Source organism: Hordeum vulgare, chromosome 7H (assembly GCF_904849725.1).
Source record: "Hordeum vulgare subsp. vulgare chromosome 7H, MorexV3_pseudomolecules_assembly, whole genome shotgun sequence".
Classification (NCBI taxonomy): Eukaryota; Viridiplantae; Streptophyta; class Magnoliopsida; order Poales; family Poaceae; genus Hordeum; species Hordeum vulgare.
Window position 1 is genome coordinate 1,427,494 of NC_058524.1, and position 19,901 is coordinate 1,447,394.

Consider the following 19,901-nt stretch of genomic DNA (forward strand, 5'->3'; position numbering starts at 1 on the left):
TGTTGGCTCGTGTGCTCATGGCTACTGTCATTTCGTCTTGCGATGCGTTTGGACCAGGTACATACATCTGTGACCTAACTATAAGTTATTGTGGTTTTCTGCACGATGCTAAGTTTCTATGTTTTTTAGTTGAGTTTCTATGTATTTCACAATGTTGAGTTGTATAGACCTTATTGCATCTGGTCGATGCTAAAGCATAACTTGTCATGTTGTCTGGGAATTCTTCTAAACAATATTTATTTTGTGAGCATGCAGAAGGAGGATGCTTCATGACTTTCCCGACATGCGACCCGGACTTGTGCAAGTGTAACTGCAATGGTTTAATTGCATGTTGCAAACATACAACCAGGTTTGCCTACCGATGCTGGAGCGTTCCCAACAAACTTAGTGCATCTGTTGATAAGAATACTCTTCCTTAAGATGTATTACTAAATAGTAATTTATATGTCACTGATTTTTCCTTGGATCCAGTTCTAGCAGATTGAATAAACTTGATCGTCATTAAAAAAATATCTCTCACTAGATATTTTTGTATCCTCTGAGACCGCGGTGTTTCATTTGGATGTTCATATTCAGACCTTGATATTGATATTTGGGCCAATATCAATTCAAACCTTGATATTGATATTGATAGGGATACCCGGATGAAAATGTGGATTAGAAGGAAAATGTGGATGAGTTGAGGTGCCTATCGTAGACCTCCCATAGGGCGAGCTCATTTGGGTTGACGGGGTTGTAGCCATTCTCCACATTTTCCCACATCTCATCGGAGGTAAACCTAAGATGATCCTGCATAGCAATCTTCTAAAGAAAGAAATTTGTCTTTCCACCAAATAAAGGAAGAGAAATAGAGAAGTTATATTTAGGTTTCTCCACCTTCAGTTTTGGATAAACCCATCCATAACCGAAGGGGTTTACACTTAAAGGTTTGATTAAAGGTTTGATTAAAGGTTTGGTTGCGCATTGGGTCAATGCGGCCACCTTTCCTTCCACCCTTTGATCAATTTGAGCTTCTAGTTCAAGTTTTTGTTTGGCAAGCTCATTAGGAAAAATCCTTGGAGGTAAATATGTTATCATATTTTGATAAGATAACTTCTGCCCGAGGACTATGAATCAGTGGAATCTCTTCTATCTCACTCTCGGGCGGTTAAGCCATAAGAATAGAGAACGAGGCTCTCATACTAACTAAAATTATCGATATGGACCTAGAGGGGATGGGGTGAACAAGTACAATTATAAAATTTAATTATTTTTTAGAAATTATAGGCAATATGTGGAATATGAAGGTGAGCCTAACAATTGCAAATATCATTTAGATCTTGCCATACAATCAACAAGAACAACTAGATAGATAAGCAACCATAATATGATATAACAAGTAAGAACAAAGCATAATAACAAAAAGTAAGGATCTATGTTAGGGAAAACCGAAACTCTGGAGACGAGAAGTATCCCGATCTTCACTTCCTTAGAGGGAAACTAGTCATCTTTGGAGGCATGTGTGTTACCACGAAGGCACCAACACCAAGAAAGCTCACCATATTCTCCTTGAGATATCAAAATGAATGCGATTCTCAACCACTAGTGGTAGACCTTTAGGTGACCTCCAAACCTTCACAAACTTTTTAAGGGTGAATCACAACAACCCGATCCTCACCAAATAACTAATCATGAATTTCTTTTGTCAAGAGAGGGGCAAGGAGTGGATCTATCACTTGGTGGGATATCTCTCAAGAACTCTCACAAATCTCTCTGAAATCTAGGGTTTGGTGAAGGAGGGAGTGGTCAACCAGAGTGGGGGAGATTTCAATGAAGTGGGGGAGATTTCAATGAAGTGGTCAACCCTCTACTAGAGTGGTAGATGGGTATAAATAGTTCCCCATAGAAGGAGTCGTTGGAGCCATTCCGTGATAATAGGCCCGAACATCCAGATAGGATCCAGGGTGATCCGAGACATGCCCAGATGTCCGGCCTAGGAACCGGACGATCCAGCTTGCTCAACAACCGAGGGGCTAAGGTAATATTACTAAAAGCAAATGGCGATTTGGATAAATATCTGAGCACTTCGTCTCAAATAGCTCAGACGTTAGAAACAGAGCCCGAACGATCTGACTACGGGGAAAACTTACTATGATGGGTTACAAGAAACCCAGATGATCCAGGGCAGAGATCATAATGTCTAGGGATACCCGGATGAAAATGTGCCCTGGATAGCCATCCAGGTACTATGGCTGGACAACCGTCGAACAATCTGGGGGAGGAGCCCAGATGATCCAGCTACAATGCAGACCTATTGGAGTGCCCTCGTAGTTTATCCGAACATCCGTGATGCTATCCGGATGATCTCAGCATAGCCCAGACGTTCGGGTAGCAAATCTGATGATCCGGTTCTTGAGTGCAGTAGGGCTATTTTTGGTAGTGGTTTTTGGCTAAGATACTTTTGGTATGTGTATGTGAAGTGATTGTATAGAAAGGTTGACTTGAGTAATTCTTTCACGAACCTCTTTGCTTCTCTCTTAATAGTGTGAGATCCTTATAACTCAAGAATAACCAAAAAAGCCACACCTCTTTTCTCGTTTCACCGTACTTGAGTCATATACTTTTGTCGGGTCCTTGATCCCTACACAATCTCTCCAAGTTTAGGATGATGATTAGGAGATAACAGAACTTTCTTTGGTTGGCTTCAAGTGGCCCGTTCATCGGGTTAGCTTCTCGTCCCCTTCTATAGTTTTATTTCACATCATTTCAGAATCTATATTTCACTAGCAATTGCTTTTGATATGAGATCTTGCAAAATGATAAGATGTGCAAACGAAGGTTTTAGAACACTTGCCAATCGGGGTTTGATGATCTCACCGGTGAAGGCGTTGAAAACCGAGCACCTCCACTAGTAAATGTGGTGAAAGTCAATAAGGGGTGAGATAGGACAGATGAAATCGGTACCACAATCCAGAGTAAGGGCACTATCAACTTACGCAGACGACATTGACAGAAGTGTTTTTTCTCCGACCACTCCTTTTGCCGGCGATGGCCTACAAGAAGAAGAAAATTAGGAGCGGAAATGGTAAAGGGAAACAAAGAAGAGGGGGTGGAATGGACCTGAAAAGCATAGTTTTAGAGTATTGAGGGCCGATTTGCATAGCTGTGCAAGGTACTCTAGTAAAACGGGCGGCCACTGCACTTTGCTCCACCCCCCGCACAAACAAAAGAGAGGAACTTTAAGCTCCTCGCCGGGGCCGGCGCCGGCGCCGCCAGAAGCCCTAAACCCTCGCCGTCGTGCAAGGTAATGCGAGCTTTTCCTAATCGCCGTTTCCCTCTTCCCCCTCCCTTCCCTCCCTCGTAGCCACGCGCAAGTGTTCTTCCCCGCTTCGGCCGCCGGAGGGGCCGGCGCGGGCCGTCGCCTCCGCCGTCTGCCGCTGTAGCGGCCGGGGGAGGGGGCGAGCTCCGGTTCTCTGCCGGCATTGTAGGTAGGTAGGTCTCGCTATGGTTGTCTATGCGGCGCCGCGACGGCGGTGTGTCCGCCTCGCCTGCTCCCCAATCGGTCGAATCTTTCTGCGGTGGAGCCGGCGGGCCGGGGCGGGGCCGTCGTGTTCTCGATGTTCAGGTTTGGCCACGACATGTGGAGGCGCTTCTTGTACTCCAGCAGGTGTACCTCCGGCGCAGCCTGACGGCCTGAAATTACTGTCTTTTACAATTTGTTTTGGGGGATTGGGCACGAATGTGTGTGCATCTAGCAGGCTGACGGCCTGAGGTCACTGACTGACAAAGAGAAAGAGGGCAAGGAAGCCGTGCATCTAGGAGGCTGCAACAATCTGCTGTGATGCTGATAGTCTCAGTGAGAGTCTCCTGAAGCTGCTGTGAACTCGGATGGGAGCAAGCAGATATGATCTGGACACGCCATTGCGAATTGTGATGGATAAAGAGGCCTGTTGGTGTTCCAGGTTATAGCAGGCAGATTCATGTTGCTGGAAATCTCTGTTGGCTATACAGTCTCACCTGTGTTGATGCATGTTTTGCTCTGCTTAAAGCTGATGCATGTTTGCTGGTTGTCTGAGACGCTCTTGCTTCTATTTCTCTACTGGAATGGGAGGTGTTCCTTTTGGTTTTTATATGTGGGACTCTGTTCCGTTATGTCTCCCAACTTATGTTTTGCTATCTCTCACTCTCACCGCAGTGCATCTATATTAATGTCATCGTGTCACCGTTTCCTTTTCAGGGCCAAGAGGCAGATTTGATCGAGAAAAAATGGTAGATCCGAACCCTGTATTCACTTGTGTTCTCTTTCACTGTTGTGCTCTTAGTCACTTCCCTTTTTCTCGCTAATGACTCTCTTAAAAAAAATATCAATTTTACTTTGATGTTAGGCCTCTCAAAATACCGGGTCTGGATCATCAACATCCTTGGGCAGTGTATTAGATTCTGATGATGAAGAAAACAGTACCTCTTCAATGCCCAGGGTAGGAGCTAGCCGAGCTACGGAGGTGATGTCCTCGTTCCCGCTGTCATTGTCATACTCATATATCCTTCGTTTTGAACTCGTTTGTAAAATCTTCTCAATGTTCCTATCTTCAGCAGGGGCTAGATTCTTTCTCGAAAAAGAGCTCATATTTACTGAGCGAAATGAAATTCTCAAAGACAGAAGTTGATTTAGCATTCAGTGAGTTAGGTATGCCATTCTGCATTGACTTGTAAAAGTATTAAACATATGTTTCTGCTCAACATATGTCTGATTTCAGGTGAGGGAGCTTCATTTGATCGGCTCGTGGATTGGATTGTGAGATCTCAAGAGGCTACAACTGAGGTTTCTTTTTCCCGACCCCTTCTGTTTTTCTTTAGTGGCTGTTGCTTCTATCACCGAATCTCGATCTCGTGTTCACATGAGCTAGACTTAGAGCTAGTACATTTGCGCACACTTGGGTATTCCCCGCCTCTGGATATTCCAGTATGGCTACTGCTCATAGGCATCGAGGGCTTTATGTCATCAGCTTTACTAACTTCCCGCGATCCCTTAATATCTAGTGCTACTTGAAGCTTGAGCCACCAGTGCCAAAGTTTCTGTTTTTCTTTCTGGAAATTATTTAGCTGTCCTGTTTCCCAATCTGGCATTCTTGTATTTAAATTGTCATCAACGGCTTGATCCCACGCAGGCTATTGTCAAGGTGGAGGAGGTGATTTATTTGCCCACAAATCTATTAATATAGAGGAACACAGGTTAATATAGAGGAGGGTGTGTCCATCATCTTAAGTGGAGTGCTATATTAATGTTGTCATCACTTGTGCTTCTTTTTCAGGGGCAGCAGGTTCCAAGGCCGATTCAGTCGAGAGAAATGGTAGTGGACTATTATTAACTTGTGCTATTCTGTTCACATTTTCTGTGTTCCTCTTTGACTTTTCCGCTCACTCAGTTTATATTCCTTACCAACGCAGGTGAAGACTGAAAACTGTGATGAGCGTGATGCTGCTGGCGCCGGCTCTCTCAGGGGTGGCGCCATGGACCTGCAGCAACTTGATCCCACACATGCTGTTGTCAAGGCGGAGGAGGTGATTTATTTGCCCTCAAACCTATTACCATAGAAGCGCTGGTTAATGTGTTCGCTGTATAGAATTGCCTAACTAGTGTCGGTTGCTTGCTGCCTACATGTGCTTGAGCTGCCTGCATTATGCCGAATGGATGGATGCTTCTTATTTATTAGCCAATAATAGGATGTATGCCTGTCTTGCCCTAACCCAACAATCAATATGCTGTAGACTTTCTATAATGGCCTTCATTTGTTTAAGATCTTAAAAGTGCCACTTCTAACTGAACCACCAGTGTCAAAGTTTTTATTTTTTCGTGCCACTTCTAACTGAACCACCAGTGTCAAAGTTTTTATTTTTTCATGCCACTTCTAACTGAACCACTTCCAAATTAACCTCTCATGTTTTGCAACCTGGCATTTCTGCCATTTATTTTTCATTCATAATCTGAGAGCTGAGTTCATTCTTGTCCAAATTATCAAAATTACTTTGACGTTGTAAGCCACTCAAAATTCCGGTTCTGGGTCGTCAACTTCCTTAGGTCGTCATCTGGAGAGGAGTGCTATATTAATTAGTGTTCTCATCACTTCTGTTTCTTTTTCAGGGCCAGCAGGTCCTGAGGCCAATTCACTCAAGGAAAATGGTAACGGGATTCTTAAAATTTGTTACTCTGTTAACTTTTGCTGTGTTCCTCTTTGACTGATATGCTTACTTGGTTCGTCTTCCTTGCCAGTGCAGGTGAAAATGGAACATTGTGATGGGGGTGATGCCACTAGTGCCGGCGCCAGCGCTCCCAGGGGGGGTGGTACCATTGACCCGCAGCAACTTGATCCCACACTTGCTGTTGTCAAGGCAGAGGAGGTGATTTGTTTGCCCTCAAACCTATTACTATAGAAGCGCTGATCCCTGTGTTTGCTGTATAGAATCGTGTAAAGAGCGTCGGTTGCTTGAGCTGCCTGCGTTATGCTGAATGGAAGGTTATTTTAGCCAATAGGATGTATGCCCACCTCGCCCTAACCCAGTAATCAGTATGTTGTGGAATTTCCGTAATGACCCTTCATTTGTTTTAGATCTTAAAGTGCCACTTCTAAGTTCTAACTGAACCACCATTGTCAAAATTTCCTTTTTTATTTTCTGGAAATTATTTAGCTGTCTTGCTTCCAATCTGACAGTCTTATCATTTAGTTTTCATCAATGGTCTCCTCGTACCTGCTGTCATTGTCTATATTCCCCGTTTTGAATTCGTTTGTCCAATCTTCTGAACGTCCTAACTTCAGCAGGAGCTGGATTCGTTCTCGAAAACGAGGTCGTATTTACTGAGCAAGATGAGCTTCTCAAAGAAAGAAGTCGACTTGGCATTCAGCGAGTTAGGTATGTGATATTGCATTCACTTGTAAAAGCAGTAAACATATGAATTTTTTCTCAATATATGTTTAGTTTCAGGTGAGGGCGCTTCACTTGATCAGCTTGTAAATTGGATTATGACTAATCAAGAAGCTTCAAATGAGGTTTCTTTTTCCCGATCCCTTTTGTTTTTCTTTAGTGGCTGTTGCTTCTACCACTGGATCTCGATCTCGCGTTGACATGAGCTAGAGTTACAGCTAGCACATTTGCTCAGACTTGGGTATTTCCCGCCTCTGGTCTTCATGTCATCAGCTTTACTAGCTTCCAACAATCCCTTGATATCTAGATTTCCTTTGCTGCCAATTTTCAAACTTCCAAATCCATCATAACTACCACCTTTTATGTTTACTACTTTTACAAAGGGAGCCATCAGGCAGGTGCCACCAGGACAATTTTAAATCTTTAACATTTATCTCATTAACATCTTCACTGCAATTCTGAACATGAATCACAAGGTCTTAGAAAAAACATAAAACTACTAAAAATAAATGGAAATGAAAACTATTATTCAAAACTACCAGAGAATTGATCCTGTCGAAATACTGCTCAGTGATCAAGCTCTCAACAGAATAATTCCTTGGGTGATAACTGTAGTATGAACTTCAGACAGGATTGCTAAATTTATCATGTTTGTTGCCTATGTTTACAATTTTCTTTACCTAGTAAGTAGCAACTTCAGGTCTGGTACTTCTGTTTTAAGACGACATTTTTTTTCAGGGAAATGCTGAATCGCTGCCTGGGTTAATGAATAAACCAATTTCTTTGCTCCAGATGGGGTTTACTCAACAAGAAGTCTCATTTGCTATTGAAGCTTTTGGTAGGTGCTTCTAGAATCTTCAATATTGTTAGCTTCTGTGTACTTATTTTACTAGATACAAGAAAGGAGCCGCGCCCTTGGCGCACACCCTTGTCTTTTTCTATAATGTTTAAATGTGAAAACTCTAAAAATATAGGGTACCCTCAACTCATGAGTTATATTTATAAAAACAATCACCTCGCTGATGTTCGTTCTTGGATATCCTTTTCTCTCTCTCCCCCCATGGTAGAAAGCCTCTTTGTAGGCATGGACTTTGTCAGATCAAATAATCACCAATTAACAGATGAAGCACTGTAAAGAAAGCCCCTTCAAATTTAGCACCACGTGCAATATTGATGGTTGTTGGGCTTGTGGTCTTCTAATGATATTTACCACCTCTCACATGGTTATGGACTCTGGTATGTTTACCACCTCTTATTCCTGTCCCACTACCTCTCACATCATCATTGGCAACGACGCCTCCCTGCCTATCGCCTGCATGGGCTCGATCGCTGTACCCACCTCTTCCAACTCTCTTGCACTCTGCAATGTTCTCATCTCTCCCAACCTCATCAAAAGCTTAATTTCTGCTTAGATAATATTGTCTCTTCTTCTGACCTGTTTGACTTCTCTGTCATGGATCTCACTTCAGGGAATATGCTCCTCCTATGTAACAGCCTACGTGACCTCTACCCACTTTGATCCATCGACAATACATTTCCACTGCTCGCCATGCTCATGACCCTCTTCACCGATCTCTGGTATCAGAGGCTTGGGAACCCTGGCAGAGTTGCACTCTCCAGAATGATGTCTTTTTTCGAATTTCGCTGTAATAGATCTCAAATTCACAGTTGTCATGCTTGTCAGATTGGAAAGTGTTTGATTACCTTTCTGTGAATCCAACACATCGTCCCCTTTCCCTCATATTATGCACTATGGTGTGTCGACGTCCCCTGTCGTGAGTAATTCTGGCTTTGAGTACTTCCTGGTTATCGACGACCACACACATTACTTCCGTACGTTCCCCCTTCGCCAGAAATCCGATGTATTTGAGATCCTCGTCACCTTCCACGCCTACTTCTCCACCCAATTCTAGCGCCCCATCCTTTCATTTCGCACCGATAGTAGTTGTGAATTCGAAAACCGTGCCTTCCGGGCGTTGCGCGACATCGCCTTCCAGCTTTCCTGCCCGTACTCGTCTGTTTTGCTGAGTTTCTACAAACCTCAAAATGTCATGTTTCCTACTCTCTTCAGGTCAGGAAGCCACAATCGAAGAGCTAGCTGATTCAATCTTTGCAAGACGCTTTGCAAGTACCACTGAACAGAATCAGGTAACTAAACTAAAAGACATTTATTTCTCGACATGCTGAGTGGCCCTATGGAGTTGTGGTTGTGACTTTAGTCTCACGTTAGAATTAGAAGTCTAAAGTCAGTGAGTGGCACTAGTTACTATTTCCAGTTGGTTTCCTATCTTCTGGCTCCATGATTTGTGAAAGTACGTAGCTCTCTAGTAACTGATTCAGATGGTCATATGGAAATCACTATCTTATTTTAATGCACTCATAGATGTAAAATAGTAAACATCAATCGATAACCCCTCTTGTTTGTAATATGGCATCTTATGTTCTCTTGTATGTAGGTGAAGATTGAGTCTGAATTTCCGGACGAGACAGAAGCTGGGTATTCAACATACCATCAGAGATTGAAGTACTATGATGATGATGACAATGCCAACATCAGAGGTAAAAGGGCCAAGTATGTATTTGCAGATGATAGAAGGGCGTCCGGTAGTCAGAATGTGAACCAACTTGGCCATACTCCATGGTTAAGTCGTTGTGCTGGGACAATTGCTAATGGTTCTCTCAAGGATGAACGTCTTGAAATGACGCCAGGTCCTGGTATAAACATCCGTGGTGACCGTGCCAAGGCTCCATTCTTCCTCTATGCAAGTCTTGTTGACATCAGCAAAGACACGTGGGACCATCTCTCGGGTTTCCTATTCGACGTGCAGCCGGAGTATCTAAACAGTCAATCATTCTCGGCTTTGACGCGAAAGGAGGGTTATATTCATAACCTTCCAACGGAGAGAAGACATGTTGCGATTCCAAGGTCACCAATGACGATCAGAGATGCATTGCCTCTGATAAGGCGGTTCTGGCCCTCGTGGGACACGAGAAAGCAGATCGATAGTCTTGCTTTAGATGTGATGGGAACAGAACAGATTTGTGAAAAGCTGGAGAAGGCGGTGAAAAATTCACGAGGAATTCTTTCAGAAGTGAAGCAAGCCCAGATCATTCATCAATGTAAGATGGCGAATCTCGTCTGGACTGGTCAAGACAAGTTAGGCCCTCTGCAGCCACACCAGATGGAAGTCATCCTAGGCTATCCAGCTAATCATACGGATCTGCCGGGCGTAGACCCACAAGAGAAGGTTGCTTCCATGAGGTTTGCATTGCAGACTGATACCACCGCATATCTTTTGTCGGTCCTAAAGGACCGGTATCCTGATGGGCTAAGAGTGATCTCTATCTACAGTGGAGTCGGGGGTGCAGAAGTCGCTCTACACCGTCTCGGAATTCCACTGAGGTGTGTGGTGTCCGTGGAGGAGTCTGTGGTGAACCGTAGAGTTCTAAAGATGTGGTGGAGAAAAACCCAGCAGAATGGAGAGCTAAGACAACTTGATAGGATCCAAAAGCTAAATACCAACGAGTTTGAGAACCTGATGAAAGAGTTTGGCGGGTTTGACCTCATTGTTGGCGGAAACTACAGTGTGTACAGAGGCGCAGCGATGACGGTGGGCACAACCATGGGAATGGACACCAATCGTTTCTACGAGTATGTCCGGGTTGTCCAGATGGTGAGACAGATGCAAGGAGTTGTCTGACACACATAGCTCTGTCCTCGGTCATTCTCACATGAGGTGTGAATTATCAAGGACCAATACTAACACCTGTATAAAACTAGAAAATGTGAAGTCCTGTTGTTTTCTGTCTTCTTGTAGCAATATGTCCGCAATGAGACCTCATCTTCATGGCTAGTGCTATCCTTGCATAACGAGCTTGTACGCCATAAAAAGGAAGGTAAAATCTGCTTCTGTTTGTTTTGCACAAGTTGTTTTTTGTTTTATGAGGGATTTTAAATTTGCAATTGGCATGGCCAATGGCTGTATTTGCTCTCTATGAGATACAGTTTAGTTCCAAAGATGCATGTGTTATTGCACAACCCTCACTGCATCTTTGCTTTCTGTGACAGAGACCAACTAATTAACTAATCTGTCACGTGAGACGAAAAGCAGCTGTTAGCCAGGACCGAATTTGGCTTCTTTCATCAGTTAATATTTGTTTGCGATGTCGCTCCTCTGCATGCATGTGTTTTTCTATGCCATTCAGTTCAGAGCAGCCAATGTGTATAGGGTCCCCATTGGCTGTGGTAACCAATCAATGACAAGATATTATGATGTTTTTTTGTGTATGTGTTTTTTTGCTCTCTGTTAAATGCATTATACCTACAGTTCTTGTTTAGTTTATGATGGAACAGCTAGCTCTGCTCCGTATCTATCATTTTTCGATCGAGTACAAAGGCTATCTTTCCTGTCTATGAGGTTCATTTTAGCTCCAAATTAAGAGGCATGTGTTGTTGCATACTGCAATTTTGAACGCCCCCATTCGCTGTCTCTGTGGTACTAAGCAATGATGAGATGTACGTTATTTGCGTTTTTTAATCTCTGTTACATGCATTATATATCTGCATATAGCTTTTGCTTAGTTTGTGGGGAAAGGAACAGATATATAGTTCTTGTTGAGCTTGCAGAGCCCTAACTGTATCTTGTCAATTTTTTATCCGAGTAATATTGTTTGTTGCTGCAGAACTGCGATTCAGTCCAGTTCCAAAGATGCATGTATTATCACAGAACCCACACTGTATGTTTGTCTGTTGTCGGTATGATATAAACCAACTGACCGGCCTGTCCTCGTTTCAGGTGAAGTGGAAGCTGCAATCCATCAAGCGTCCGATCAGTGCATGTGTATGTGTGTGCTCCTCCGGATCGATCGAAGACCGACTCCTGTAGCAAAGAGAGACCAGTAGCTAACATCAAGCGAATGATCTTCGATGACAACAGATCTTGTGTTCTCGATCCGAGACTTGGCTGATTGTAGTTCTTTTTTGGTAAATTTTTGGCTGATTGTAGATTTTTTGGGTAAAACTTTGGCTGCTGATATGATGCTGTGACCTAAAGACGTCACACCATCTTATCTAGCGTTAGCTACATGTTTTTTTTATGTGTGATTGTCATCATTCGGAGATCAGCATCCATAATTGATGGCAGAAATTAGGACTAGGTTTGTTTTTTTGAGAAAGAAATCAAGACTAGGTAGGTGGCACACTTTTCTGTGTATGGAGTCCTTTCTGGCCATGTTGTTGAGCTTCTGAGCTATGTATGTCAAAGCTGATCAAGTGACTGGCACTTTGGTTCTCTCCAGCTTAGTTTCTTGCCCTCCTTTCTTGCGCTCGCCATCGCTTGATCAGATGCCATAGCTCGGAAACTGAATGGTGCCACCGCTGACGGTGGGATAGGTTGGTGTATTGCTTCTGCTTGCTTTTTTCCTGCTTTTCTTCTGTTCATGTAAGATAAGCCTTGTTCCATTTGGGTAGGCTGCCTCCGCCTTTTTCTTTTTCTTCTTTCCTTCTCTCCGTTCGCTTTATTCTGTTAGCTTGTTCCTATTTTTTTCAAACAACAATTTTTCCCATAAACCATATATTCGTATATGTTCAAGACATAATGAAAACCTAATTTATCTTTAATGGTCATGTATTTATTGAAAAGTGTCCACATGTTTCAAAAATATATCCATGTTTCTTTAGAAAATCATGCATCTTTCTGAAAGTGGTCCGTATATTTTTGACTTTTTAATACATATTGCAAAAATACTTACCCAGTATTACAAAAATATGTTTGCATTTTAAAAACTGTTAATTGTGTATTTAAAAATATCTTATGATAACGTTCATTATCTATTTCAAAAACAAATGTTCACCAAATATTACGAAAAAGTTCATTTTTCAATAGAAAAATGTTCATTGTGTATTTAAAAATGATGATAATCTATTTTGTAAAAGTATTAACATGTATAAAAAAATAGGTGTAAAAAAATGTACAACGTGTATGAAAAAGTGTTAATCGTGTACAAAAAATGTACAACGTGTCTGAAAAAGTGTTAATCATGTATTTGAAAATGTTAAATGTGCATAAATAAGTTTGCATAGGTATAAAAAAATGAACAATATGTATAAATAGTGAAGACATCAAAATTTATATTTGGAGAGAAATGTTAATCATGTACCTAAAATACCAATATTTAATATGTATAAGATTTTTTTTCTTATGTATATGAAAAATATACAATCTGTATATATCTGGAAAAAATGTTAATCATGTATTTGAAAAAAGTTAAACATGTATTTTTTCTTATGCATAAAAAATTGGGCAATGCGTTTGAAAAATAGATATACAAAAATACGTGTTTAAGAAAATATTAATCATGTATTTCAAAAGAGTTAAATCTGTACACAAAATATATACCTAAGTAGAATGTCATTGCAAAAAAGTAGACATAACAAATAGATTAAAAAATGCTAACCATTTATTAGAAAAATGTTAGACGTGTACACAAAAAATGTTTCAGATGTATGCAAAAAATGTAGAATATGTATGAAAAAAGTAGTCATAAAAATATCTGTTTGGAAAATATGTTAATAGTGTATTTGAAAATATATTAAAATGTGTCTAAAAATCTCCGTGTTTTATACAAAATAGAAATAAAAAAGATGAAACCAAAAAAAGAGAAATAACAAGAAAACAAATGAAAACTGAAAAATAAACAAATGAGACCAAAGAAATCAGAAAAACAAAATAAAATCATAGAAAATCTTTGCAAAAGAATAGAAAACAATGAAAGAAACAAAGAAACAAAGAAACAAATGAAAACCAAGAAAGAAACAAAGAAACCCAAAGAAAGAAAAATTATGAAAAAGAAAGAAAAGAAAAACCAGTGAAAACTTATAAAGAAACAACGAAAATCGGTGAAAAAATAAAATCGAATAAACCCCCAATAAAGTAGCAAGTAAAACCAAAGAAAACATGAAAACAAAAGAAAAAGAACGAAACCAGCAATTGGAGCGAGCGAACTAAGTACTTAGAGCACTATATATGTACTTAGTGCTCTAAGTACATACAAGCAATGAAATTGGACAGTTAGTGTTGATCAAATCACAATCACTCTTTCTTGTTTTTTTAGAAAAGGAGGGTTGCCTCCGGCCTCTGCATCAGCACGATGCATACGACCCCTTTATTGCAAAAAAAGAAATGGTTCAAATAGTCTCTGATAGTACAATAAATCTGAGATAAAGAGTAAAAAGAGCCACATCCGGCGAAAATAGAACTAGATGCCTATCCATCTATCCTATTACTGGACTGTCATCCAAACCGGTTAAAGATACCCCGCGCTACCTTCTCCCATCGGGTAGACCCAGTAACCAAAGGCTCCCTGGTGTCCGCAGAAGTGAGTAATGACGACGTACGGATCAAGGCCGCCGCTTTGTGAAGTACCTGCAGAAATTGTATATTGATACATCTGTTAAAAACCACATCATTCCTGCAATTCCATATAGCCCAAAGAAATGCACAAACTCCTATACGAATTTGTTTTGCAATCGTGATGTCAACTCCATGAAGCCACGTTCCAAATAACGTGTCTACGCTATCTGGAGGCCTTATGTTAAAAGCTATATGGATTTTGTGCCACATAAGTCTTGCAAGTGGACAGAGGAGAAAGAGGTGTGTAATATTCTCATTATTATCACAGAAGCTACATTTAGTGCTACCTCCCAATTTCGTTTAGCCAAATTATCCTTAGTGAGGATCACCCTCTTGTGTACAAACCACATGAAGACTTTGATCCTTAAGGGAACTTTGACTTTCCAAATATTAATAGATTTAGGGATGATGGTATTGTCAATAAGATCTAGATACATTGATTTTACCGAATAAACTCCATTATTCGTAAGCTTCCAATCTACCCTATCCGATTCATGTGATAATTGGACATCCATGAGTCTCCTCACCAAATGTAACCAGTCATCCCAACGGTGCCCTGTCACAACTCTACGGAATTGGATATTTAAAGGACAAGATTGTAAGATTGTGGCAACATATGTCTCCTTACGTTGCACTATGTTATATAAGGCTGGATATTGGATAGCTAGAGGCATGTTCCCCAACCAGGTATCCTCCCAGAATCTTGTACCCTCACCATTACCGACAATGAACTTAGTTCTTTGGAAAAAACTCTGACCTTACTTTCATCAGCCCTTTTCATAAAGGTGAGTCATTAGATCTGACATTTACTTGAGCCAAAGTTTTAGAGTGTAGGTACTTATTACGTAAAATTTGTACCCACATACCTTCTGTCTCTACAGAAAGTCGAAATAGCCACTTGCTCAGCAAACATCGATTCTTTACCTCTAAGTTTTCAATTCCCAGTCCTCCCTGGTCTTTAGGCCTACAAATAATATCCCATTTAGATAATCTATATTTCTTGGAGTCCTCATCACTCTGCCAAAAGAATCTTGATCGGTAAAAATCCAATCTTTTGCGTACCCCTATTGGTATCTCAAAGAAGGATAAAAGGAACATAGGCATACTCGTCAAAACCGAGTTTATGAGTATCAATCTCCCCCCATAAGATAAAAGCTTGTCTTTCCAGCAGCTTAATTTCTTTTCAAAGCGATCTTCGATGCACTTCCACTCGCTGTTAGAAAGTTTCCGGTGATGAATGGGTATGCCTAAATATTTAAACGGTAGGTTTCCTAGTTCACAACCAAACAATTGTTTATAAGCGTTTTGTTCATCTTTGGCTTTCCCAAAACAAAACAGTCACTCTTATGAAAATTAATTCTTAGACCTGACAACTGCTCAAACAGGCAAAGTATTAGTTTCATATTTCTTGCTTTTGCTATATCATGTTCCAAGAACAAGATAGTATCATCAGCATATTGTAGAATGGACACCCCATCATCTACCAGATGCGGCACGAGTCCCCCTACTTGGCCTTCCCGTTTAGCCCTTCCTATTAGAATTGCCAACATATCAGCAACTATGTTAAATAGGATGGGTGACATTGGATCTCCCTTCCTGAGACCTTTAAGTGTTTGGAAAAAATGACCCATGTCGTCATTTATTTTAATTCCAACACTTCCTTTTTGTACAAAGGATTCAATATGTCTTCTCCATATTTCATCGAAACCCTTCATACGTAGTGCCAGCTGTAGGAAAGGCCACTTGACCTTATCATATGCCTTCTCGAAATCGACTTTGAAGATTACTCCATCTAGTTTCTTCGAGTGGATTTCATGCAGTGTTTCATGAAGGACCACCACTCCCTCCATGATATTCCTGCCTGGCATGAATGTTGTTTGACTAGGTTGCACCACCTCATGTGCAATCTTCGTCAACCTATTCGTGCCTACTTTGATGAAAATCTTGAAGCTGACATTCAAAAGGCAAATAGGTCTAAACTGCTCAATGCGCACCGCTCCTTCCTTCTTTGGCAACAGTGTCACTGTCCCATAGTTAAGATGGAATAGCTGCAGGTTTCTGTTGTATAAGTCTTGGAACATTGGTAATAAATCACGTTTGATAATATGCCAACATCTCTTATAAAACTCAACCGGAAACCCATCCGGGCCTGGTGCCTTATTATTTTTCATTTGAGATATTGCTTCAAACACCCCTTTCTCCGTGAAAGGCTTGGATAATACCTTGTTCTCGTCCGTCCCGAGCTGAGGTATGTCTCCAACAATATGCTCATTCATGGACACAAAATTATCCTCTGGAGCCCCGAACAACTTTTTATAATATTCTGAGATATATAATTTCAGATTCTCGTGCCCCACTATTGTACCTTCATCTTGTTCCATCTGAAGTATTCTTTTCTTTCTACGTTTACCATTAGCTATGAGATGGAAATATTGAGTGTTGTCATCTCCATGAATGACATGGCGGACTTTCGCTCGAAGTGCCCACTTCAACTCCTCTTCTCTTAGTAGTTGTTTGAGCTTTACTTCAGCCTCCGCTTTGAATGACCTCTCATTGTCATTTAAATCACTCTTTCTTGTATTGCTTCTCAAAAGGTTCGAGCTTTCCCGTTGGACTCCTCATCCAAGAAATGGCACAAGATTGACATTTACGTTTGACATTTTTCTTAGGAAACCACACGGGTTTTTCCCTACTGTATTTTTGTTATTTTTTATATAAAGTTACAAAAACAAAAGTAAATATGCAGCAAAAACAATGAGCAAAAGGGAGATGCAAAGATGCTTTTATTGAAGAGGTCTGATCTACCCTAAAACTATTAGGTCCCTCCAATTGATCCACCTTGTACATGTGTTAAGACTGTCATATAGTTAAAAATAAAAATGTGACAATCTAATTAATAGGAGGGAGGTAGATGTAATGATTCCAGTAAGAAAAAATGATAAGCTCGTGAACCTAGGCAAAACAGTTAAATGAAAGAAGCCCATCAATGCATGAATAACTTTAGTTACAAAATCATTAAATGAAGGATGCTTAGCAACAACAAATTAAGCACCAACGTATTGGGGACTTTAGTTGCTAAACTTTTTAATATGCTTAGCACCTCATGTAAGCACCTTAGCACCTCACGACCATGACAACAACAAGACGCATTGGCTTGGCTCGTTTCACTCGGTGCAGCAGGCGGCACATGCACACGACATCAAGTCGGTGCATCTTATACGGTGCCACCGTTGGAACCGGTCAACCCCTCAAGTGGCCACCCCACGTGAGAGGCGGGAAGATCGGGAGGTCAGCGAGGCCTACATGGCGAAGCTCAGCCGCGGCTACCCAGAGCGTGTCAAGGCGAAGCGCTGGCTTTACGCGGAGGACAAAGGTCATCGACCTCTCCAGCAACGACGACGGTGAGGGGGATCGGATAGCGACAGCTCCATCCATGGGAGGGCTGAGCAGTGAATAGTGGAAGGCGCTAGAAAAGGAGTTGGATTAGGGAGTAGCTTAAGTAATTTCTATTATGTTTGGGATGCATTGTATTTCTGATGGACTTTTATAAAAGATTCGGATGCCTTTTTTTTGAAAGAAAAAAATCAACTGTATGTCTGATATATATGACCGTGCACAAATTGTAACGAACCAGCCAACAAGCACGGAAGGATCCTCTGATTAATTTTGAAAAAAAAACATACTATATCGCGGCATGGATGGCAACAAATCCTCTGATTCCCAGCTCGTTTGGACAGTTTTTGAACGCTTTGGATTTTTGTAAACCAACTATAACTAAACTTCCGTCAATCACTCTATAGCCGCATGCACAACGGTCAATTGCTGCATCGCCTCCGTTCCGTTCCGTTAAGTAGTGCCTTCCTCCTCCTCGAATCCTTCCCGTTGTGAAGCAGAGGCATGGCGATGATAGTCTTCGATGCAGATGCAGCAGGGAGCTCCTCCGTCCCACCACCTCCCACGCATGAACACGTACGTATCATCTATCTGAATTTCAAAAATAATAATAATATAAAATGTGATGAATGTTTTGGATCTTTTATTTCCACCTCCTCTGTCCCGCTTCTCCTCTCATCAATGTTTTGGATCTTTATTCATTCAAAATAAATAATTTTTTTTGGATCTTTATTCCGAATTTGAACTTCTTTGCAACGAAATGATTAAAAACAAAATCCGACGATCGCAGGACGAGGGGCTTGCGCTCGCTGTTCTCGCTGACCAACATCCTATGGAGGTCGACGAATGCGATGATCCAGACAGCGAGGTCGACTATGTTCCTCCTCTCAGACTCAGAGTAAGTGCTTTTCACTTGTTATACTACTTACTTCAGATTCAATAGAGTCATGATTTTGTAACGAATAAGCGCACGACTTGTTGATCGATCTAGTTAACCTCGTCGTGAGGACGCGAGGCCCGATTTTTTGCGACGAAATGATGGCAATTTCTTTTTTATGATCGTAGGAGGAGGGGCTCGCCCTTGCTATTATTGCGGCTGATGAATGTGCTGATCAACAGAGCGAGGTCGACTTTGTCCCTCTCAGAGTAAGTGTTCACTGGCTCTACTCCCAGAGTAATTCATGATTTCTAAAGTATGATTATTAAGCGCACGACTTCTTGATCTATCTAATCTAATCTAATCAATCTCATTGTGGTAGGTCGTGAGGCCGGAGGAGGAGCAGCCAAAGCGCCGCGGCGGGCGGGTTAAAGTATGTGCACATAAACCTAAAAAAAAGGAAGTAAGTCCTCAAATACATTCTTGTGTTTGTGCTTGTGATGTCCGGGAATTCAAATTAGAACCAATAAACAGAGCTTCTGGTTTCGTTTTATGAACTCACTCACATTGCTCCAGCCCTGGATTACCTTTTACCTTCAGCAGCATATATAAATTTGAGAGGATCTGCTTTGTTGACTGGTTATCTTGACAGGTGAAGAGAACGCGACCGGCATATTCCAAGTCTGACAAGGATGATAATCTTGCGCCAAGGGTAAGAACGGAATGAGTTCGAAATTTACTTCACCGACGCATTTTTTTGTATTTAACGCTTGAAAGAAACATATGTCCATATACCATGCTCATTTTGTATGGAAAAAACGAAAAATATGGTATGCCACGGTTAGCATTGTGGATGGCATTTTTTTTCTTATTTAAAAAGTAGAATTTGTATTCAACGCTTGAAAGAAAACATATGTCCACATGTATATCATGCTCATTTAGTATGGAAAACCGAAAAATATGGTGTTCCATGGTTAGCATTGTGGATGCCCAAATTTCTTATATAAGAAGTAGATTGTGACATTGTGTACTTATGTTACAGGGGAGGAGAGGGAGGCCAACACGCACCAAGTCTGCTAAGAGCAAGGCCTGGCTTAACCCGGAGTTTGTTTACGGCGACAACATCAACATTAGTAGCAGTAGTGAGAACGAGAGAAAGGGAAACAAAGATGCTGATTACAATCTGACGGTAAGGTCCTACATGGATCATTTTAAATTGCTGGAGTTTAGCCTTTTGTCATTCAAATCTTGATAGAATTACATGTTCATATGTCAAACTCATTTTTGGTAGAGAAAAATAAATATGACACCACAATTGT

The 19,901-nt window shown here is 41.2% G+C and overlaps 1 protein-coding gene across 5 annotated transcripts; it reads left to right on the forward strand.

Annotated features, from left to right (window-relative positions):
- Window positions 1-3,180: 3,180 nt before the first annotated feature.
- LOC123410369 (probable inactive DNA (cytosine-5)-methyltransferase DRM3) lies at window positions 3,181-12,197 on the forward strand. 5 transcript variants are annotated; one of them, XM_045103304.1, is made up of 15 exons: window positions 3,181-3,283; window positions 4,217-4,248; window positions 4,365-4,481; window positions 4,573-4,666; window positions 4,737-4,801; window positions 5,292-5,330; window positions 5,428-5,541; window positions 6,122-6,160; window positions 6,256-6,378; window positions 6,795-6,888; window positions 6,955-7,025; window positions 7,639-7,738; window positions 8,972-9,048; window positions 9,357-10,797; window positions 11,697-12,197. In XM_045103304.1, exons 2-14 carry the CDS (start codon window positions 4,246-4,248, stop codon window positions 10,599-10,601), a joined length of 2,181 nt encoding a protein of 726 aa, XP_044959239.1. In that variant the 5' UTR covers window positions 3,181-3,283; window positions 4,217-4,245; the 3' UTR covers window positions 10,602-10,797; window positions 11,697-12,197. The 5 variants fall into 5 exon arrangements, with proteins under 5 accessions (XP_044959239.1, XP_044959242.1, XP_044959241.1 ...); XM_045103307.1 differs by having other exon boundaries at window positions 6,961-7,025; XM_045103306.1 differs by having other exon boundaries at window positions 6,798-6,888.
- The last annotated feature ends 7,704 nt before the right edge of the window (window positions 12,198-19,901 follow it).